At 55.4% G+C, this 22,350-nt stretch overlaps 2 protein-coding genes across 2 annotated transcripts; one reads left to right on the plus strand and one right to left on the minus strand.

Annotated features, from left to right (window-relative positions):
* Positions 1-841: 841 nt before the first annotated feature.
* On the minus strand, positions 842-10,406 carry LOC135452369 (cytochrome P450 1A4-like). Its single transcript, XM_064722364.1, has 7 exons — positions 10,375-10,406; positions 7,606-8,482; positions 6,747-6,873; positions 6,434-6,523; positions 6,233-6,356; positions 5,745-5,831; positions 842-2,058 (listed from the first exon to the last, which is right to left on the minus strand). Exons 2-7 carry the CDS (start codon positions 8,437-8,439, stop codon positions 1,752-1,754), a joined length of 1,569 nt encoding a protein of 522 aa, XP_064578434.1. The 5' UTR covers positions 8,440-8,482; positions 10,375-10,406; the 3' UTR covers positions 842-1,751.
* A 2,476-nt stretch (positions 10,407-12,882) lies between these two features.
* On the plus strand, positions 12,883-20,038 carry LOC135452371 (cytochrome P450 1A5-like). The gene is made up of 7 exons (XM_064722365.1): positions 12,883-14,081; positions 14,915-15,791; positions 16,460-16,586; positions 17,671-17,760; positions 17,838-17,961; positions 18,565-18,651; positions 19,538-20,038. The coding sequence occupies exons 2-7, from the start codon at positions 14,958-14,960 to the stop codon at positions 19,842-19,844; spliced, it is 1,569 nt and encodes a 522-aa protein (XP_064578435.1). The 5' UTR covers positions 12,883-14,081; positions 14,915-14,957; the 3' UTR covers positions 19,845-20,038.
* The last annotated feature ends 2,312 nt before the right edge of the window (positions 20,039-22,350 follow it).

The raw sequence follows: 22,350 nt of genomic DNA on the forward strand, positions 1-22,350 counted from the left end.
CCATCACACCATCCCTTCCATCATCTCTATCCCTCTCTATCATCTCCATCCCCTCCATCCTCTCCATCCCACCATCCTCTCCATCATGTCCATCCCTCCATCATCTCTATCCCACCATCCTCTCCATCATGTCCATCCCTCCATCTCACCATCCCTTCCATCACACTGTCCTCTCCATCCATCCCATTTCCATCACGCCTCTGTCACTTTTTCATCCCTTCCATCCCCTCCCAAGGCTGGTCTCCTTCCCATATCCCCACACCCAAATCACCAATAACTCCATGCTCTGGTGGGGCTGGGCACTCTGGAGGGCTGATCCCTGCAGGGATGGCCCTTGGAGAAGAACAGACCCCAACTTCCCATAAAGTCCCTTCATATTCTCATTGGAAATTCGTGTTTATTGCCTTTCTTTGTTTGTTTTTTAAGGGAAAGTGTGCAAAGCTTTGCATTTAATGGTGCTCTGAGATGGGGATGAAACATCTCCCCACAGATGCCTCCCTAAAAGGCTGGGTTTGACCCATTGATTCCAGTTTTTCAGGGATAGAAAGCTACTCCCTATTTTTAGTAAAGCCCTGAACTGATCCAGAGCTTGGCACCACCTTTCTGCCTTTACACAGGAGAAAGACCAGAATCAGCTCCCTTTGGGGTTAAAAACTTCCCCCAGTGCCACTGGAGTCACAGCCCTCTCATTTCCCACAGGAAAAAAGCCAATCCAGCACACCAACTCACATTTTTAGGGATGATAGAGGGACATAGGGTGCTTTCCCCCCCCGCCAAAAAAAAAAAAATTCCCACTGGAATAAGATCAGAAAGAGACTTAAAAGATGCTCATGTAATTATTTATTGTGTTAGAAATATGGTGTGGTTTCCATCCCAAAAAGGCACAAACAGGCAGGAATTGCTGCTCCATTTGCTTCACCTTCCCACTGGTAAAGCTGAATGCAGCAAAAGGCACCTCCTGCAAACCTGAAAACTCCTTAACCTGGATATAGAAATCTATTGCTTGATAAGGAAAAACCCCCCTGATATTAAAAAAGGCAGCAAATGCATAGTTAGTCTGAAAGCTGGAGAGTCCTGAAGTTCCCTGTCCATTTTCCCCAGTCCCTTGAGATTTTCATGGTAGGGATTGATTTAAAATCTCAATTTGTGAGTGGCTCTGCTGGTGGATTTTTTTTTTTTTTTAATCAGTAGGAACACTCATGAATTCACTCCACTAGTTTACATTCAAGGAATTTGGGTGTGTGGGTGCACCCAGGATAGGGTGGATGTTTTATTAATCTGGGTGGTGGATTTTTTTTTTTAAATGAGTAGGAACACTCAGGAATTCACTCCACGAGTTTACATTCAAGGAATTTGGGTGTGTGGGTGCACCCGGGATAGGTCCCCTCGAGGTGGGTGCTGCTGAAGACTCCAGAACCTTTCTGAAGCAGCAGGAAGGATCCATTCCCAGTGAGGCAATGAGCTGGAAAAGAGGATTTCACCCCATGGGATAAGGCTGGGCAGGATTCCCTGAGAAGAACCTGCAGGTTTATATTTGTTTGGATGGAGGGATCTGCCCAGGGCAGGTGGAGCACATCCCACCCTCCCCACCACAGGGTGCATCTCTCCAAGACACCTCTGGGGATCATCCATGTGGGAAGGGCTGATGGAGCTGGGAAGAGCCCCACAAAGCCCAGCTGTCCCCCCAGGAGAGGAACCATCCTCCAGAGGATACACAGCAAGGGGCAGAGCCTCCAACCCCCTGCAGCAGCTCACAGAGAGCTCTTCTCGGGGAACCGCTGCCGGATCTGGAAGGCTTCACACTTCTTGTACTTCATGGTCAGTCCGTACTGCGGGGTGATGTCCACCGGCTCCCCAGGCCGCAGGCTGAAGTGCAGCTGCTGCAGCAGCGTGGTGAGGAAGAGGAAGATCTCCCAGCGGCCGATGGTCTCGCCGGGGCAGCGGCGCCGGCCCAGCCCGAAGGCCAGAACCTTCTCGCCCTCGGCGCGGTTCAGCTCCGTCCCCGACGCGCTCAGGAACCGCTCGGGCCTGAAGGCTGAGGGCTCCTTCCACAGCGCCCTGCGACACACAGGGGACACGTCGTCACAGGGGTGGAATAATCATTACGGTATATTACGGTGGTATATCACGGTGGTATATCACAGTGGTATATCACTTATAATATAATACATATAGTATTATAATGTATAATATATAGTATAATAGTAGATATAAAATTATAATATATTATTTATTTTAAAATATAATAAAAATAAAATTAAATTTTAAAATAAAACTTAAAAATAACATCAAAGTACAATACCTTTTAAAAATAAAACAAAAGAATAAAAATATATAATATTGATTCCAGTTTTTCAGGGATAGAAAGCTACTCCTGATTTTTAGTGAAGCCCTGAACTGATCCAAAGCTTGGCACCACCTTTCTGCCTTTACACAGGAGAAAGACCAGAATCAGCTCCCTTTGGGGTTAAAAACTTAAAAAAGAAAAAATAATTTAAAAAATAAACTCAAATAAAATGTAATATATTATAATAAAATGCAACCTAATGTAATAAAATATAATATATAAAATATGAGACATTATATATAATATATTTTTCCAGATTGCCAAGCCAGATGTATTCTATTTGCTATCTCTATGGTAGTTGTCTTTTGTCAAGTGGGCAGTTTTCCTTATCTCTTCCACAACCACTCCTCCCTCAGGGGAGACACCTGCTGATAACAGCTATTGAATGTCACTGCATGGCTGATAAGAACTACAGCATCCCATTGGGAGATGTGAGCCCAGAGGGAGGAGCCAAGCATTGCTACCCAGATATAATCTGGAGATTCTGGAACACCAGCACGGCTTCTCCACTGGATTCCCCAGAGGAACAGCAGCTGCCTCTTCTCCCACTGGATCTTCAGAGGAAGAATACATCCTTCTCTACAGATCCCCCTTGCTCCAACAGAACCACCCTTGACACTGCAGGAGGGCTGATCCACAATTCCAATGGGACTGCCACCAACACCCTGACCTACAGGGTGTCAGGTTGGGTTCTGACTCTGTCAGTGTTGTTTTAGTTTACTGCATTGTTCATTTTATCCTTTTATTTTCTTCCCTCTTAAAAGAACTGTTATTTCCTGCTCCCATATTTTTTGCTTGAGAGCCCCTTAATTTGAAATTTATAACAATATAGAGGAGTGGGGAGGATTTACATTCTCCATTTCAGGAAAGGCTCCTGCCTTCCTTAGCTGACTCCAGTCTTTCCAAACCAAGACATACATACATACATATATATATATATATAAAATATAATATATTATAAAATAATTTGTGCTCAAAGAAATTAAAACCCTGGCATTTTTTGTACTAAAGCCAGTGTTGGGCAACAAGCAGTAATAGGCTAAGTGATAAGGATGGAGATGATGGAGATTCCAACACCAGGAGGACACTCTCCAGAGATGGATATTTCAAGGGGTTTTTTTCATCTGACAAGACCCCAGCAGGAGGCATTTGAGAGGCATCATCAATAAGATAATATTCGATGCCAGAAGTTTATCCCAGAAAATTTCCACTGACAGGATTACAGCAATTATCCGCCAGTTCTGGGAAACTTGGCAGCAAGAAAGGAAAACCCAATAATATGCTAAAATATGCTAAAGAATGGCCCCTTCCAGAGCCCAAAAAGACTATAAAACAAGCCTCTTAGAAACTTTTGGAGACCCACGGGGACTTTGGTGCAATAGAAACCAAATCCTGGGTTCCCCAACTCTGATCACCTGGCTCAGAGTCAAATTGTCTGTAGCTTTTTCCAAATTTATACTTGGATTATTTAATAAATTTCCTTAATTACTAAATTGAAATATTCATTTATAACAGGGTCACGTAACAGCTTGTCCAGTGCCACCCCTGCCATGGCAGGGACACCTTCCACCATCCCAGGGTGCTCCAAGCCCTGTCCAGCTATAGGAATGTGCCCTCTGTTGACAGAGTGATCAAACTATCCTTTGTCTCCTTAAAAAGGAAAAAAGCCCAGAAGTTTCTGTCCTCAATTAGCAAAGAAGACACCTCATAGGACCTGGGGGACTTCACCTCAAAATTAAGTATAACAAATTGAACAGGAGCTAAAAAGTCCCTCCTAAGCAACTTACTAGAAAAAGAAGAGAACAAAGAAACAAGCGGCTTTTGTGAGGTGTTTTACCAGGGGCAAGAACCTCTTGCACCTGGCTTGGTTTTTCTCTGTAAAGAGTTTTGTTATTTTGCCTTTTAATAAAACTTTCCTGTTTCCAACACTACCACAGAAGCCATCCTGCTCATTTTATGCCTTCTAAGGTAGCTGAGCTATCTTGCGTGTGATATAGATCTCCAAGAGTTTATGAGACTTGGCTTGTAGAGACCATACATCATCCAGCCTGGCCTTGGACACTGCCAGGGATCCAGGGGCAGCCTCAGCTTCTCCTGTGCCAGGGCCTACCCACTCTCACAGGGAGGAATTCCCAGTTCCCAATATCCCATCCATCCCTGCCCTCTGGAAGTGGGAGCCATTCCCTGTGTCCTGTCTGTCCATCCCTTGTCCCCAGTCCCTCTCCAGCTCTCCTGGAGCCCCTTCAGGCCCTGCCAGGGGCTCTGAGGTGCCCCAGATCCCAGCTCCAGAGCAGAGGGTTCCAGCCCTTGGGCACTGTGATGGCTCTGACCCCCTGCAATGGGGTCAGTGACCAAAACCCCTCCTTGCAGAGAGGAGCTTTGCAGCACTGCCTCACCCCAACACCCAAAAACACCCTTGGCAAGCTCTGGTCCTGATTTACAGCACCAACTCATGTCAGATTCCATCAGCTCAGCCCAGGGCTGTGTTTGCCCAGGCAGACGCCAGAGATGGATTTCATTCCATCCATTTAATCCCAGCAGCCAGAGAACCTGCAGCTTCATCACTGGGATCTGCCAGCAGCCCTTCAAACAGGGAAAACGGGGACCAGGGGGGTTTCCTGTGTTGAATCCTCTCAGCAGAACTTCCCAGCTTGCCCCAGTGCAGCTGCTGGGAGGCACCAGGTGGGATTTAACAGTGTCTCAGCTGGGAATTTCTGCTGGGATATGTGGAATCCTCTCTGCCCTAAGGACAGCGCTTCCATCCTACACTCAGGCAGGAGCAGGAGGGATTTCAGAAAGTTTCTGGCCTCTTGGGTGGGGTGTTTGGATACAAACATCGTGAGCTTTGATCCAAAACACCCCATCTGGGAACCCCCTCCTGTATCAAGCCTTAGCTAACTCCCTGCTGGAATGCCTCTGCTGGGAAGCAGTGGAGGGGCAGGATGGGGCTCTGCTTTCCAGTCCTCCCATCATTCCCACAGCTGATTATCAGCAACCACAACACGAACCCATGGACTTTAGCAGGGTCACATCACCACATTTTTCTCCCTTAAAAAGAGGAGTGAGCAATTCCCATTGAGCACATCCAGAGCTTGGATCACAGGATCTGCTTGGCAGCAGGATTTTCTGATTCCTGACTACCCAGCTGACTGAGCAGCTCATCAATTATGTAATCCCTCGTGCTGGGGAGCTGCTGAACTGGGGGCCAAGTCAAGCTGGACAGGCTCCATGCCCAGCAGAGCCAAGGATGGGCTCAGCATCAAACCCACACAATTTTTGGTCCAATCTGCCCTTTTGTACACAATCCAGTTCTTTTTTGGCATGAGGATAGGCATGATCTGAATGCCAAGAGCAGCCACAGCAGCCTGGATGAGCAGGGAGGGTTTGGGATACTCACTCATCGTGGTTCACTTGCCACTGGTTGATGAACACACAGGTGCCCTTGGGGATGTAGTAGCCATTCAACGCTGTTGCTTTTGTTGTGCTGAAGGGAACAGAGGAGTTAGATGAGACCCACAGCTCCTGACAAGCCAAAGCCCAACGAGTCCTGCAGGGGTTTCATCTTCAAAGCCCTATTTGTGCCCTTAGGACTGGCTAGGAAATACCCCAGATTGTATTCGGGAGGTTTAAGAGTCTTGCCTTCACTTTCAACCACCAGAAAAATTCCAGTCTCACTTCACAGCTCATTCCAGATCAGTTGTGATGTGGTTCCTCCCAAGACAGGAAAAAAAATATAGACCCAGGTGTGCCCTGCCAGGAAAGGTTTGTGGGGTGAAACCACCCTCAAAACAAAGCATCCAACCCCAGAAGGGCAACAAGCTGGAATATTTCCCCCTCACAGGCATCAAAAGCCCCAAAGAAGGCGTTGGCTGCCCCAGCCCGTACCTGTGAGGGATGGTGAAGGGCAGGAAGGAGGAATGCCTGAACATCTCCAGGATGAAGGCCTCCGTGTAGGGCAGCGTGCCCCGGTCCGAGAGGCGCGGCCGCCGCTCGCGCCCGATGGTGCGGTCTGGGGAGGGGGACGGGACAGGGTCAGCACCAGGGCTGAGCACAGAGAGCCCAGAGGGATGCGGGGCAGGGACTCACCCAGCTCCTCGTGGATCTTCTTCTGGACGTCGGGGTACAAGGCAACATACATGAGGCTCCAGGACAGGGCAGTTGCCACAGTGTCAAAGCCTGGGTGGGTGTGGAGGAGGCATTTAGAGACCACAAGAGGACAGGTGAGTGGGTGTTTCAGATTCCTCTGCTCCAGATGTTTGCTCCCCCAAAAAGTGTTCAGGAGGGCACCCAAGAGCAGCTCCACAGACCCAAAGGTGCCCATGTGTCCACCCAGCATCTCCATGTCCCCACCCAGCCTCGTGTCCCAAAGATCCAATGCTGCCCTCAGAAACATTCCCACCTGCCCCAAAGAGGTCGTTGACGATGTTGATGATCTTCTCGTCGGAGAGCTTCACGTGGGCATCCTCCCCAGCACTGTTCTCCTGGCAGTGCTGAATCAGCGAGTCCGTGATGTCCCGGATGTGCCCCTGGGGTAGAATCCACAGAATTCACAGAATGACCAGGCTGGAAGAGACCTTCAAGGTCATCAATCCAGCCCAGCCCCAACACCTCACCTAAACCTTGGCCCCCAGTGCCACATGCAGGTTGTGTTAAACACACCCAGGGATGGGGACTGCACCACCTCCCTGGGCAGCCATTCCAGAACTTTATCACCCTTTCTGTAAAAAACTTTTTCCTGATATCCAACCTAAATTTCCCTTGGTGCAGCTTGAGACTGTGTGCTCTGGTTCTAAATGTGTAGTCGATTAGAAGTGTGTAATGTCACAGCGTGGAAAACTTAGAGTTTGGGGTTTTAGAATATAGCAATAAATATAGAGCAAGATGGAGATTTTAGGATGGGGGCTGGTTGTTCTTCTTTACCTTCTTCTTCCTTCTTCTTCATGGGTTTGGGTGGTATTTTGTAACTAGCAATTTTGTAATTAGGTGTCATTTCTTAATTGGACAGTTTAGCCATAAAAGACCTTGTAACAAGAGATAGTTAATAATTTTGTGCCTCCTTAATGAAAGACTGCAGAACTCACTGCTGTGAGACTGTAACATAGATAATAAATAATAAACATCTGAGCCTGAAGGTGAACCACCATCTCAAGTGCCTTCAATCCCAACCTCGACAGAGGCAGAAAAAAGAAGCCAAAAACCAGCAGAAGGGGACACTTGCAGGCATCTGCACCCACATCCAAGAGCATGTGAGCCCTTACCTTGTCAAAGGTGCTGTAATGATCCTGCACAATTTTCTGCACGAAGGCGTTGAAGTGCCGGTTGATGTCCTTGAAGGCCTCCAGGGTGCGGTTGGGCAGGTAGCGGAGCGGGGGGATGAAGTCGGTGGGGTGGCCGCCCCCAGCCACCTCCCCAAACTCCTTCCCCAGGTCCACCACCCTGAGCAGCTCCTGGTCCTCGTGCTCGTAGCGCTTGCCAAAGCATATGGCACAGATGACGTTGGCCACTGACACCAACAGGTACTGGTTGAGGTCAATGCTCTTGTGCTCCTCCATGACCTGCAGGAACTTGGTGACCAGGTACTCGGCCTCCTTGGAGACGTGCTCCTCCAGCAGGCAGCTGCAGGACGACGTGGGGCTGGGCGCGATGGAGAAGCTCTTCAGGGCGCTCTGGGCCAGCCTCCTGCGTGCTTTCCACACCTCCCCGGAGTCGGGGCTGAACGCCAGGCTCTGCCCGTTGGAGATGTAGTGAAAGCTAGGCAGGTCTGGTCTCCCCATGAAGTCGTCTGCTTGCTTGACCAGCGCTTGGCGGATGGTGTCCAGCCCGCTGAGCACCAGCACGGGCCGTGTCCCGATGCGCACCTCCATCACGTCCCCGTAGCGCCGGCTCAGCCGCGTTAGCGCCAGGTGCGGGTCCGTGCGCAGCTCCAGCACGTTGCCCAGCACGGGAATGCCCCGCGGGCCCGGCGGCCGCCGCAGCCCCGCGGGCACGGCCGCCCGCAGCCGCTGCACCAGCAGCAGCACCGCGCAAAACGTGGCGGCCGCCAGCAGCGCCTCGCTGGCCGACACCGCCACGGGGCTCCCCAGCGGCCACATGGCAGCAGAGCTCGGGGTCACCGCCGACTCCTCACGGACAGCCCTAAGGGAGGGAGCGCAGTGAGGGAGAGCCGGAGCAGCGCGGGGCTGAGGGCTGAGGGTGTTCCTGACACTGGGACTTTGCAGCATCCCTTTCCCTGCACCAGACCCTTAGACTGGTGTGCAGACCCCTCAGGTGCAGAACTCTCAGGGTTAGGAGCTGGGGCTGGTCTCCAGGCTGAGATACCTGCAGGTGTTCCTGACAGGAACAAGGACCAGGGACAGGGAGCAACAGCCCCATAGCAGCTCAGGGGATGGAGCTGCCCCCGCAGAACCGGCAGCACACGCTGGAGTTCTGTGAATGGTCCAAACGCACCCACCCATCCCTTAAGGGCGATCTCAACCCGTCAGTGATTTTGCAGCACCCGTTCCCTGCACCAGACCCTTAGACTGGCATGCAGAACCCTCAGGAATAAACCAATGATGAGTTAGGAGCTGGGGATGGTCTCTGAGCTGAGACACCTGCAGATGTTCCTGACAGGGACAAGGAGTGACAGCCCCATAGCAGCTCAGGGGATGGAGCTGCCCCTGCTGCACTGCGGGTTTCCAGCGGCACACGCTGGAGATCTGTGAAGGCTCCAAAAACACCCACCCATCCCTTAAGGGGGATCTCAACCCATCAGAGACTTTGCAGCACCCCTTTCCTCACAGAAAACCCAAACCCCCACTGCCACAGCCGTGGCTCCTGCCCAGGGAAGCCACTCTTGTAAAACAAGGCATGGAAAACTCAGCAAATCCCAGGGAAGCAGGAGCAGAGGAACACCAGCTCCTCCGTGAATGTGGTTCCAGGACCACCAAAGCCATCAGGAGTCACAGCCAGGAGGATGGACCTGCTGGCCACAGTATTGGGGACTTGGGGATGCCTCGGAGCTGCTCTGTGAGAGCACACAGCTCACTGGGTGAGCAGGGACACCTAAATGTCACCTTCCTGGTCCTATATCCACATTCAACCCCTCCCAAAACACAGAAGCTGACTCCAACCCATCAGAGACTTTGTGGCATCCCTTTCCCCACAGCAGACCCTCAGGAATAAACCAAAGATGGGTTAGGAGCTGGGGCTGGTCTCTGGGCTGACACACCTGCAGGTGTGACAGCACAGGACAGGAGCAGAGTTGGGTTTCACTTGTGATCCACAATTGCCGCACTTTAGGAAACTCCTCACAGTAAAAAGCAGGGCTTTTGCTAGCCAAGAGTGGGAGGAATAGATCCCCCAACTTTTTGTCTACGTGCCAGGGAAGTAAAGGTGCTCTCTTAACCACAGGACCTTTGTTTCATCCTCAAAGATTTTTTCCAGAGCACTCGGCTAGAGGAGAGCTGATCCTGATTTGAGTCACCGAACCACCACTCCCGAGCAGTGCCAGGGATCATCCCTGATCGAACCATGGCATGAAAAATAACCCTGCCTACAGTGGGGGCCAGTGGGATGGGTGCATCCCGCTCCCAGCTCTGCCACAAACCATGGAATCACAGAATCCCTGAAGTTCGAAGGGACTCCTAAGGATCACCGAGCCCAATTCCCAACTCCTCCCGGGAAGAAATCCATCTGAAAGCCCCGAGCAGGGCTGGGAGGAGGTTGGCTGTTAAATCTCCCCTTCCCTCGGGTTTGGCAGGGTTCCACAGGCACCCACGGGGGAGATTCCAGGGGGGCTCTGGTGACCTCGCAGGCAGCGGGTGCAGCTCAGCCGGGACCCCTTCCCAGCCTTCGGCAGCGCCAAGACCCGCGAGGGGAGCGTTACCCCCAGCACCCTCCCAAATCACCTTCCAGCAGGTGGGGGGAGGATGCTGCTGGGGTCGGAAAGGCAGGACGGCCCACGGCGGGGCTGTCCATCACCCAGGGGTGCTGGAAGAGACTCCCCCAGCCCCAGTCCATGGCGGTGCGGGCTCTCCGGTACTCACCTCGGTAGGAACGGTGCGGAGCGGCGGGAAGGGCCCGGTTCCGAGGCAGGTGCCCGCTGCCCGCCGCTCCTGCTTTATATGCATCGCCCCGCGCGCTGATTGGCCAGGCCGCCTCCCGCCACGTGACCCACAACTCCCCAAGAACTCCCCGGACCCCCCCCATCCCCCCAATCCCCGGTTCCCCCCATTCTCCGGGGCTCCCCCCACGCGTGGGGTGCGGGACCCCCGCTCCGTGCGCATCCCTTGGGGAGAGGCTGCGAGGCGGGCATGGGAGGGTCAGGAAAGGGAGGGGGGGGATCCCGATAAGTCGTGGCGTGGGGTGCGGGGGTGCGGGGGTGTCGGTGCCGCCCGTGGGTTCCAGCATGGGGCGGGCATCGCGTGCGAAGAGGGCGGGATGTTTGGGCAAACCCGCACCGCCCCGGTCACTCCAGTCACGCTACCGGCAGGATCTTAAAGGCGCCGGTCCCGCGCCCCGCTGCTCCCCAGGACCCCCTCGGGGGCCGGCCCGGCTGCCCCGCTCGCCCCCAGACCCAGAGGGTTCCGTCCAGCCCCGCTGCCCGCAGCCGCGGCACATTCCCGGAGCCGTGGGCACAGCGGCAGCGTGGGAAACCAGCCCCGGGCGGCGCCGTGCGGGCCGGGAGGGGGGGACTGGCGGGTTCGGCTCCGCGAACACGCGGGGATGAGCGCGGACCGCCCGCCGCGGGGTTCGGCCACCGCGCACCCCCGTCCCGCCGCCGCTGTGCCCGGTAGGGCAGAGCGAGGCCACCGGCTCCGTGCGTGTCCCCGCACCTCGGGCTGCGGGACCGCCACACAGCTCCGCAGGGACCCCGCGGGGACGTGGGCGGCGGGGCAGCCCCGGGGGTCACGGCCCTGCCTGCCCCGGCCCGGTTAAAGATTGTCCAGGTTCGCGTGAGAAGCGGCCGTGCCCTGTGTCACCTCTGCCCCCTGGGACAGGGCCACCCGAGGGGCGAGGTGGGGCTGGCATGGGGCACAGGGTGCAGCCGGAGGGAGGCGGGCACGGATGGTGCGGCCAGGGTGGATGGTCGGGGTCCGAAGAGGGGCTCGGGCAGAGTTTGGAGCCCCCAGCCCCGCTCCCCGCCGGGTGACAGGCCAGGTCCTGCCCTGCAGCGAGGACAAGGGCGACCAGCCCGCTCCCAAAATCTGTCCCCTCCGCCCTCATCTTTGTTCCCAGCCCAGCCGCCACGAGGTGGGAGATAGGCCAGATAGGGGGGATAGGGGGTCCCGCCCCGCCGGGGGGTCCCAGGGGTGGCGTTAGGGACATCGCGTGCGAAGGGGCTCCGGCCAGACCCGGGAGGGCCGTCCTGGTCACTCGCAGTCACGCTACGGGTGGGTGGGGGGGGAAATGGTTTTTAAAGGACCAGGGCGGTGGCCTCCCGTCCAGGAGCCCGGCCCGGGGTCAGGGCGGCGCCGGAGCAGCTCAGCATCAGCTCCCCCCAGGGCTGGCTGCGGGCTGGGGAGCTTGGGGGGAGTCCCCAACACTGGGGACAATCGTCAGTGTCAATAGAGGTGCCCTCTGCCGCAGGAGGCTGCATCACCTGCGACGGGACGGCACTGCCCCTGTCACTCCTGTCCCCTCGAGAGGACACGGCCATCCCAGCCCTTTCCAGCCACGAGGAGAGGGAGAGGAGGGAGTGTCGCCTGAAATGTCCCCTCTTAGCGCCAGGCGACACGGAGCGGAGCGGGGCTGCTGGCCACAAACGTCACAAAGGTGCCCCAAGGCTGGGGACACTCGTCAGGGCGTCCATAAAGCCCGGCCGGGGATGGCTCTGGCACCTCATACGACACCGGGCACAACGCTCTGTGTGTCTGTCCGAGTGTCCCCGCGTCCCTCCCGCTCGTGTTTCCGCACGGAGCCGCATCCGTGTGCTGGACAGGCTCGGGGCTGCCAACCCCTCCGTGTCCCTCGGGCGTGGGCACGGGCTGGTGCCACGCACGCCGTGCCACGCGTGCCTGCGGGCACCGTCACCGTGCCGCTGCCGCCTGTCCCCGCACGCACAGCCCGGCGCGGCGGGGTGGTGACACACGGAGGGGACAGCGACGCCCAGCAGGGACAGGGGGCTGGCAGCGTCCCCGGGGATCCGCGGGCTCAGCAAGGGCGGCTGAGGGTGTTTTGGGGCGTTTTTGGGGTGTTTTCGGGGTGTGAGGCTGCCTGGCAGCAACTCTTAACGCTGCTCTCATCAGGTGGCACCCTGCCCTCGCACGGCTTGGCAGCCACGGGGAGGGATGGGACAGGCTGGCAGAGGGTCCTGGGGAACCTCTCCGGGACTCTCCCCAGCTTTTCCAGAGCTTTGGGATGCGATGGGTGAGGAGTGAGGGGGTTCAGCATCAGCACAAGGTCTGGAATGCTGCTGGGGAGGGAGAGGGGTCACTCAGCCCCCCAACCCCACCCCATGCAATGGGTTCGGGTAGATCCATAGGGATGGGAGGATCCAGCCTCCTGGACGAGCCCTGCTCCTGCAGCCTCCCTCCCCAGCAGCGTTCCCAAGAGTCCTGCCGGGGCCAGGAGGGCTGCGGCATTCCCGGGAATTATCAGCAGGAATATTAGCAGCCGGGGTTTTGTAATTGTTCTTGCCAAACATTAATGAACGGCCTCATTGCTATTAACGAGCCCGATTAGACCAGATGTTGAAAGCCTTTATTAAATATTAGCTCAGCTTTTACCTGGGCCAAATTCCCCTTGGAATTTTCGAAGACTGAAGGAAACTTCGTGCCAGACTACCAGACTCTGGCTCATTCCTGCTCATCCCAGCTGCACTTCCCAAACTCCCCTGAATTTTGCCCCGCCTGGAGCAGCAGCCCCGCTGGCACGAGCATTTCCCTGCTGGGTGTCACCCAATGTTTATGGGATGAGCTGCCCCAGCCTTGCCCCGTTCTGCCCCTTCACCTCTCCTATCTGCCGGGCTCACCTCCTCCCCTCTGCCCCGCCACTCCTCCTCCTCCTCCTCCTCGCTGCCTGTTTGCCCCGAGGAGCCGGGGGAAGCGAGCCAGCCGCCTTCTCACGCAAACCTGGCCAATCGTTAACCTGAGCCTGGCTCTGCCCCTGGCCCGGAGGATCCTGCTGCCACCACCGCTCCCGGGGCAGAGGACCTGCTGGATCATTCCCCAGGGATGGATGGGGAATGTCACCAACGTGTCCCCTCACTCACAGCCTGCAGCTCTCAGAGTGGCCATGGAGGTGACAGCCCTCTCTGGCTGCTGGGAACAGCCTGGCCAGCCCAGAAAAGCTTTTTTGGGGAAATGCTGGCACCCACATTCCACAGGCAAGCAATGCTGACAACATGTTCTACATCCTCTGCAAGGCAGGGCTTAGGGACCCCCTTCTGCCTCCCCACAGCAGGCTCCAGGGCCTGGCCTGGGAGAAGAAGTCACCCTTCATGCCCTAGAGCTTGCTGGAGGGGAGAAAGGCTCTTCCCTGGCTTCTTGGGCAGGCTCCAGGCAGGGTCAGGCCCGTTTGTTAATGGGTAGCTACTGCCAAGGGCTTTTGTCACGGGAGGAGGGAGATAAATACCCAGTGGTGCAGTGAGGGCAGACATTAGACAGCTGTGGACTCCCTGGTGGCACCAGGAGAAGGACCAGGCAGAGGAGAACGAGGTGACAGGAGAAGAAGGTTGAGAAGAGAGAGGAGGATTCTCCCCTGCTGCTGGTGCCAATCCCTGCTGGGAGCCTTGGGCAGTAAAACCAACCAGGTAGGAGACAGCTTCTGTGTTTTGGGAGGGGTTGAACATGGATATAGGACCAGGAAGGTGACATTTAGGTGTCCCTGCTCACCCAGTGAGCTGTGTGTTCTCACAGAGCAGCTCTGTGGCATCCCCAAGTCCCCAATACTGTGACCAGCAGGTCCATCCTCCTGGCTGTGACTCCTGATGGGTTTGTTGGTCCTGGAACCACATTCACGGAGGAGCTGCTGTTCCTCTGCTCCTGCTTCCCTGGGATTTGCTGAGCTGCAGTTCTCCATGCCTTGTTTTACAAGAGTGGCTTCCCTGGGCAGGAGCCATGGCTGTGGCAGTGGAGGTTTGGGTTTTCTGTGAGGAAAGGGGTGCTGCAAAGTCTCTGATGGGTTGAGGTCCCCCTTAAGGGATGGGTGGGTGCCTCTGGGTCATTCACAGATCTCCAGCGTGTGCCACCGGGGCTGCGGGGGCAGCTCCATCCCCTGAGCTGCTTAGTGGCTGTTGCTCCCTGTCCCTGGTCCTTGTCCCTGTCAGGAACACCTGCAGGTATCTCAGCCTGGAGACCAGCCCCAGCTCCTAACCCTGAGAGTTCTGCACCTGAGGGGTCTGCACACCAGTCTAAGGGTCTGGTGCAGGGAAAGGGGTGCTGCAAAGTCTCTGATGGGTTGAAGTCCCCTTAAGGGATGGGTGGGTGTGTTTGGACCATTCACAGAACTCCAGCGTGTGCTGCAGGGGCAGCTCCATCCCCTGAGCTGTTTAGGGGCTGTCGCTCGCTGTCCCAGTGTCAGGAGCACCCTCAGCGCTCAGCCCCGCGCTGCTCCGGCTCTCCCTCACTGCGCTCCCTCCCTTAGGGCTGTCCGTGAGGAGTCGGCGGTGACCCCGAGCTCTGCTGCCATGTGGCCGCTGGGGAGCCCCGTGGCGGTGTCGGCCAGCGAGGCGCTGCTGGCGGCCGCCACGTTTTGCGCGGTGCTGCTGCTGGTGCAGCGGCTGCGGGCGGCCGTGCCCGCGGGGCTGCGGCGGCCGCCGGGCCCGCGGGGCATTCCCGTGCTGGGCAACGTGCTGGAGCTGCGCACGGACGCGCACCTGGCGCTGACGCGGCTGAGCCGGCGCTACGGGGACGTGATGGAGGTGCGCATCGGGACACGGCCCGTGCTGGTGCTCAGCGGGCTGGACACCATCCGCCAAGCGCTGGTCAAGCAAGGAGAGGACTTCATGGGGCGACCCGACCTCTACAGCTTTCGCTTCGTCGCGGATGGGCAGAGCCTGACGTTCAGTTCCGACTCCGGGGAGGTGTGGAAAGCGCGCAGGAGGCTGGCCCAGAGCGCCCTGAAGAGCTTCTCCATCGCGCCCAGCCCCACGTCGTCCTGCAGCTGCCTGCTGGAGGAGCACGTCTCCAAGGAGGCCGAGTACCTGGTCACCAAGTTCCTGCAGGTCATGGAGGAGCACAAGAGGTTTGAGCCCTACCGGTACGTGGTGGTGTCGGTGGCCAACGTCATCTGTGCCATGTGCTTTGGCAAGCGCTACGAGCACGAGGACCAGGAGCTGCTCGGGCTGGTGAATTCCACGGAGAAGTTCACTGCTGTCACTGCTGCTGGCAACCCTGCCGACTTCATCCCCCTGCTCCGCTACCTGCCCAGCCGCAGCATGAAGCTCTTCATCGACTTCAACAGGTACCTCCTCAGCTTCCTGCAGAAGAGGGTCAAGGAGCACTACGAGAGCTACGATGAGGTGAGAGCTGGCAGGACCTTCCCCTGCTCTCCTCCCCTCCCTGTCAGGGAGGTGTTTGTGTTCTGGCAGCCATTGTCTCTCCCCAGTCCTCCTCCTCCTCACAGAATCATAGAGTATTGTAGAATCATGGAATATCCTGAGCTGGCTCACACATGGATCATCCAATCCAGCTCCTGGCCCTGCACACACACCCCAACATCCCTGACAGTGTTGTCCAAACTCTCCTGGAGCTCTGGCAGCCTTGAGGCTGTGCCCATTCCCTGGGGAGCCTGTGCAGAGCCCCACCACCCTCTGGTGAGGTGATGGGATAAACAGAAACTGTCAAGGACTTCTGTTTTATCTGCTTCATTTTATAGCAATCATTGCCTGTTTTGCTTCCTGATATCCTTGTACCCTTTTCCTGAAGTTCCACCCAAACCTTCCCAGACTCAGCTTCATGAGCCTCTCAGAATCTCCTCCATTCCCTGTGCGATGTGCCCAGCCTGGTGGTTGAACCTCGGGTTCCTTGGAGAACCCTCTCCTTGTTTCCACAGGGACCACAGGAGCTGAGGGATGGTGCTCCCCAGAGCTCGTGTGGCCCCAGGCTCCCCCAGCACTCTGTGGGGCCACCCAGGATCACCCACCCCTCTGCAGCCCTGCTCCATGACCTTGCCTCCTCTTCCTCACAGAACAACATCCGGGACATCACGGACTCCCTCATTGAGCAGTGCCTGGACAAAAAACTGGGAACCAACACAGCCACGCAGATCCCCAAGGAGAAGATCGTCAACCTCGTGAACGACCTCTTTGGAGCAGGTATCCTTCACCTTTCCTCAGCTCTGGCAGGTGCTCTCAGGTCTTCTGCAGCTCCTCCTGCCTGACCCTACCTTGTCCAACAGCAGGCAGCTGGTCTGGGTCTAAGCACTCGCCCTCCTGCTCTGGAAAAGTGAAGGGCATGGGTTATATAGCTCAGCTGAACCTCACCATCTAGAGTGGTTTTTCCAGGCTGAGGGACATGTCTGTGGGCTGATTCACCTTTCTGTGGAAATTCCCCCAGTTCTGGAGAAGCTGTACAAACCTGACACAACCCAGGAGCGGGACAGGCTGAGAGAACAGGATATTTTAGCAAAGTTTGTTATGGCAGCCCCAAGCCCTGCTGCGTGTCCAGGATGTCCCCTGCCTCCTCAGCCAGCCCAGACTCCTCTGTGAGATGGTCAGCCCTCAGGCCAGGGTGGGTGCTTCTCAGGTTATGTGTTGCTGGAATGACTCCCATGGTATTAAAAGTCTTTTTACCCAGCCCCAAGCTATCGGAGAAGTCAAGATTCCTCGCCTCTGCTTTTCAAGGTTGTTTATTTTCTCTATCTAATACATTCTTTTTCGGACCTGCTGAAGTCTGTCCAGCAGATTGGGTTGTGGCACAGTGACAGCCCTTGTGGTGGTGTTCCCTTTTTATACTAAGAACTACCTGTACTTTATTTACAATAATTTTCCAATACCTATCACCTATGTTAGACAGTTTGTTTCTGTCCTAAACCAATCCAAAAGTGTCACCATCACAGCAGAAGATGGACGACAAGAAGAAGAAGGACAGGACATTGCTCCTGCCCGTATTGCTCCATCTTGCTTCTTGCCCCCCATTCTAAAACCCCAAAATTCTAATTTTTGACCTGGTGATAAATTCACTATCATTCTACTCAAACTCTTGTGGTCTGTAAATCTTCACCCAAAGCTGGTCATTGTTTCCATGGGCTAAAATCAAAGGCACAGGTGGTTTTGACTCTGTGCCAAGGTCTCTGAGCCCCCTGCCAGGGTCTGGAATCACCCAGGGCAGCCAGAGGGATGTCCTGGGTTCTGGCAGGTGCTGTGCTGAGCTCACCCACAGCCCATCCTTTTTGCCCAGGCTTCGACACCGTAACCACAGCCCTGTCCTGGAGCCTCATGTACCTTGTGACGAACCCCGACATCCAGAAGAAGATCCACGAGGAGCTGGGTGAGTCCCTGCCCCGCATCCCTCTGGGCTCTCTGTGCTCAGCCCTGGTGCTGACCCTGTCCCGTTCCCCTCCCCAGACCGCACCATCGGGCGCGAGCGGCGGCCGCGCCTCTCGGACCGGGGCACGCTGCCCTACACGGAGGCCTTCATCCTGGAGATGTTCAGGCATTCCTCCTTCCTGCCCTTCGCCATCCCTCACAGGTACGGGCTGGGGCAGCCAACGCCTTCTTTGGGGTTTTTGATGGCTGCGAAGGGGAAATATTCCAGCTTGTTGCCCTTCTGGGGTTGGATGCTTTGTTTTGAGGGTGGTTTCACCCCACAAACCTTTGCTGGCAGGGCACCCCTGGGTTTATATTTTTTTTCCTGCCTTGGGAGGAACCACATCACAACTGATCTGGAATGAGCTGTGAAGTGAGACTGGAATTTTTCTGGTGGAGGAAAGTGAAGGCAAGACTCTTAAACCTCCCGAATACAATCTGGGGTATTTCCTAGCCAGTCCTAAGGGCAGAAAGAGGGCTTTGAAGATGAAACCATTGCAGGGCTCCCTGGGCTTTGGCTTGTCAGAAGCTGTGGGTCTCCTCTAACTCCTTTCTTCCCTTCAACACAACAAAAGTGATGATGCTGAACAGTGGTGGGCTGGCACAGCTGCTCCAGGGATGAGGTGGCCTTGAGGCACCATGTTACAGCTCGTGGAGGACACAACTGTCCCCACAAAACCACCCCTTTGGGTCACACCCTTCAGGAGCAGCCTGCCAGTCCCCTGAGGACGCAGAAGAACCTGCTCTCCATCTTTTCTCTCCCCAGCACCACCAAGGACACGGTGTTGAACGGCTACTTCATCCCGAAGGATCGCTGCGTGTTCGTCAACCAGTGGCAGGTGAACCACGACGAGTGAGTACCGTGAGGCACAAACCCTCCAGTGCTGGAAAACAGGTCCTTTTCTGTGCTGGCAAACAGGTCCCCTCCTGCAGGGACAAACAGGGCCCCTCCCGTGGTGGCAAACCATCAGGGATGTTCTTCCCAACAGTTCCCACCTGTCTTGGTTTGGAAAGACAGGAGTCTGCTAAGGAAGGCAGGAGCCTCCCCTGAAATGGAGAATGTGAACCCTCCCCACCCCTCCGAATTGCTGTAAATTTTAAATTAAGGGGCTCTCAAGCAAAAATATGGGAGTAGGAAATAACAGTTCTTTAATAGGGAAGAAAAACAAATAAAAACAATGCAGTGCACTAGAACAACACTGCCAGAGTCAGAACCCAACCTGACACCCTGTGGGTCAGGGTGTTGGTGGCAGCCCCATTGGGAATGTGGCTCAGCCCTCCTGCAGTGTCAGGGGTGGTTCTGTTGGAGCAAGGGGGATCTGTAGAGAAGGATGTATTCTTCCTCTGAAGATCCAGTGGAAGAAGAGACAGCTGCTGTTCCTCTGGGGAATCCCTTGGAGAAGCTGTGCTGGCGTTCCAGAATCTCCAGATTATATCTGGGTAGCAATGCTTGGCTCCTCCCTCTGGGCTCACATCTCCCAAGGGGATGCTGTAGTTCTTATCAGCCATGCAGTGACATTCAATAGCTGTTATCAGCAGATATCTCCTCCAGAGGGAGGTGTGAATGTGGTCACTCAAAGAGAGAGATAAGGCAAACTGCCCACTTGACAAAGATAATCTGCCACACAGATGGTAATAGAAAACACCTTGCATTGCAATCTGGAGCACCACCTTCCAGTGTCCCCTCAACACCCACCCCCAGGAGAAACCATCCCAACACCCGATGTTCTCCCTTCCAGGAAGCTTTGGAAGGACCCAGAGACCTTCAACCCCGAGCGTTTCCTCAGCGCTGATGGGACCAAGGTGAACAAAGAGGACGGGGAGAAGGTGCTGGCGTTTGGCCTGGGGAAGAGGAGGTGCATCGGGGAGAACATTGCCCGCTGGCAGGTGTTCCTCTTCCTGACCACGCTGCTGCAGCAGCTGGAGTTCAGCGTCTGCGAGGACGGCAGCGTGGACATGACCCCGCTCTACGGGCTGTCTCTGAAGCACAAGAGGTGTGAGCACTTCCAGGCCAGGCAGCGCTTCCCCACCAAGGGCAGGAGCTGAGCGGTGGGCACAGACATCTCCAGGGTGTCCTGCCAGCAGAGCTGAGTCTGGAACAACTGTGTAGGCTGATGGGATAAACTGAAACCTTTGGTACTTTTGCTTTATCTGCTTTGTTTTGTAGCAATTGTTGCCTGTTTTGTTTCCTGGTCTTTCTAACATTAGATATTCCATTAAATGTTGGATATTCCACCAAACTCAGTCTTGGACCTTATCCTTTGTGAGTCGCTCTCTGATGGATGCAGGACAGCCAACCCATGCCATAACCCCACAGCTCCCAACAGAATTACAGAATTATGGAATTGTTTAGGTTGGAAAAGGCTTTATTATCATCAAGGCCACCACTAACCCGTGTCCCCACGTGCTGCATGTTTTGACACCCCCAGGGATGGTGACTCCACCACTGACCACCTTCATGGTCAAGAAATTTTCCCAATATCTAAACCTGGCCTGGGGCAACTTGAGCCTTCATCCACCTCCTCCACCATGGTCGGTGGTGGCCCTGGAAGACACAAGGGAGGACACAAAGAAGGACACAAGGAAGGGCACAAGGAAGGATACAAGAAAGGACACAAGGGAATAGACAAGGGAGAACATAAAGAAAGACACAAGGGAGGACACAAGGAAGGACACCTTCAGCCCTGGCTGCTGGGAAAGCCAAACTGCTGCTGTTCTGGACTGGAACAAAGGTGTTTTCACGGCAGGAAAATAATGACACCCAGGAGTTGCTCCAGCTCAAACCCAAGAGTTTACATTGGCTGCCAGTCAGCCCATGCCAGCAGAGCCAGATGCCTCCTTTTCCCCAGCTTTGCACGCAAAGCCACCCCAGCCAGCCCCAGCACCTGGCAGCAGGGATGACACGGGGACAGGCACCACCCCGGGGCAGCACGCTCTGTCCTGCACCCATGCCAGGGGAGGGTTCTGCCCCCACGGCCCCAGACCCCGAGCAGTGGGGCTGCAGCCAGAGCTCCTGCCATGTCCAAATGCCAATCACTCATCAGGCATTGCACAAAAGCTTCCCAGAAGAGGCAGAGATGAAAGCGCGGTGGGGAAGAGAACGGGGAAGCCGATTGCCCAAGAATTCGGGGAGATCCTGGCTTGTCCAGACCTGCTAAAGCAGCCTGAGGGAAAAGCAGTGACTCTGTGTGTCCAGGCCCTGCTTGGTCACCATTTCTTGCTGGTGACACAGCCTCAGAGCCACCCGAATTCTTTGAGCCAGCACAAGCAGCTGTTGGCATCACACCAGCTTTGTCTTCCCCGTTGAACATCATGATCCCAATATGGTAGGAAAAGCACTGGAGGGGAAGGTCCAAACCTGCTGCAGGCTACCAAAAGGCATTGGAAAAAAACATGGAAGGACGCTTTAGGACAACCCATGAGGTTCACCAGCCAAATAACAGCTCCACCAACTATGACAAGGACACAGGTCAATGCACCAGAGTCCCAAACCCACTTCCCACAGGGGACATCCCACAGGTCAATGCACCAAAATCCCAAACCCATTTCCCACAGGGGACATCCCACAGGTCAAGGCACCAAAAACCCAAACCCACTTCCCACAAGGGACATCCCACAGGTCAATGCACCAAAATCCCAAACCCATTTCCCACAGGGGACATCCCACAGGTCAAGGCACCAAAAACCCAAACCCATTTCCCATGAGGAGCATCCCAAGGCCAGCATTCCCCTGCTGCAGGAGAAGGTGTTATCATCCACTGGAGGTGCACCTCAGTGCCTACCCTGGTGACTCAGAAGTTCAGTGAGATTGCTGGGGACTCATCAGTGCCATGCTGTCCCCACGGGGTGGACTTGGCCCCGGGGGGACACGCAATGCTGGCCCTGCTGTGGGACCACAGGTCTTGTTTGCTGCAGCCATTGCGTGACTCCCGTGCCCCAAAGGCTGGCTGGGTGTGCTGATAAGGCTGCAATAAGCAGGAGCAGATAGAAAGAACAGAGGGAGATTATTTTCCCCCATTGCAGATGAGAGTTTTATGGCCCCAGGGCAGATAAGCAGCTTAATATTAACAACAGTGGTGTGGAACAGTCTCTTGCTGGTGGGTGGGAGGGCTCCCCAAGATCCATTCCTGGAGGGCTGAAGAAGTCACCTCTGTGTCAGGATGGAGCAGGGGAAGGGAAGAGGCTTGAGGGGAGAGGAATGGGCAGGCAAATTATCCTTCCCTTCTCTTCATGGGGCGGGAGGCAAAGCAGCCGCTTTATAACTCCCTACCTACATTTAGCGCCTCTCCCTCTCTTGATGCTGATGGAACCGTCCCACAGAGCTGTGGAAGACCTTTCCAGGAATTCTGCAAAGGCAGGAGGGACCTCTGAGACCTTGGTCTGAACCCCCTGCATGTTCACCACTCCTTGGACATCCTTTCCAACAGGCCAGACCCCAGCAGAGGCCCCAGCTTTCCTGCTGGGCTCCACAAAATCACAGTATGGAATCTCCTCAGCTGGAAGGGACCCCAAGGATCATCAGTCCAGACACCCCAACAATCCCACCCTGTGC

The sequence above is a fragment of the Zonotrichia leucophrys genome, chromosome 10 (genome assembly GCF_028769735.1).
Source record: "Zonotrichia leucophrys gambelii isolate GWCS_2022_RI chromosome 10, RI_Zleu_2.0, whole genome shotgun sequence".
In the NCBI taxonomy this organism is placed as follows: Eukaryota; Metazoa; Chordata; class Aves; order Passeriformes; family Passerellidae; genus Zonotrichia; species Zonotrichia leucophrys.

Excerpts from the sequence above, each read along its gene's own strand:
- LOC135452369 (XM_064722364.1), bottom strand. The coding sequence starts at position 8,439 with ATGTGGCCGCTGGGGAGCCCCGTGGCGGTGTCGGCCAGCGAGGCGCTG. Across the intron at positions 6,524-6,746 it reads CAACGACCTCTTTGGGGCAG|GCTTTGACACTGTGGCAACT; the intron begins GTGGGAATGTTT and ends ACACCCACCCAG. Across the intron at positions 5,832-6,232 it reads CCCTTCACCATCCCTCACAG|CACAACAAAAGCAACAGCGT; the intron begins GTACGGGCTGGG and ends TGTTCCCTTCAG.
- LOC135452371 (XM_064722365.1), top strand. The coding sequence starts at position 14,958 with ATGTGGCCGCTGGGGAGCCCCGTGGCGGTGTCGGCCAGCGAGGCGCTG. Across the intron at positions 16,587-17,670 it reads GAACGACCTCTTTGGAGCAG|GCTTCGACACCGTAACCACA; the intron begins GTATCCTTCACC and ends CTTTTTGCCCAG. Across the intron at positions 18,652-19,537 it reads TGGCAGGTGAACCACGACGA|GAAGCTTTGGAAGGACCCAG; the intron begins GTGAGTACCGTG and ends TCTCCCTTCCAG.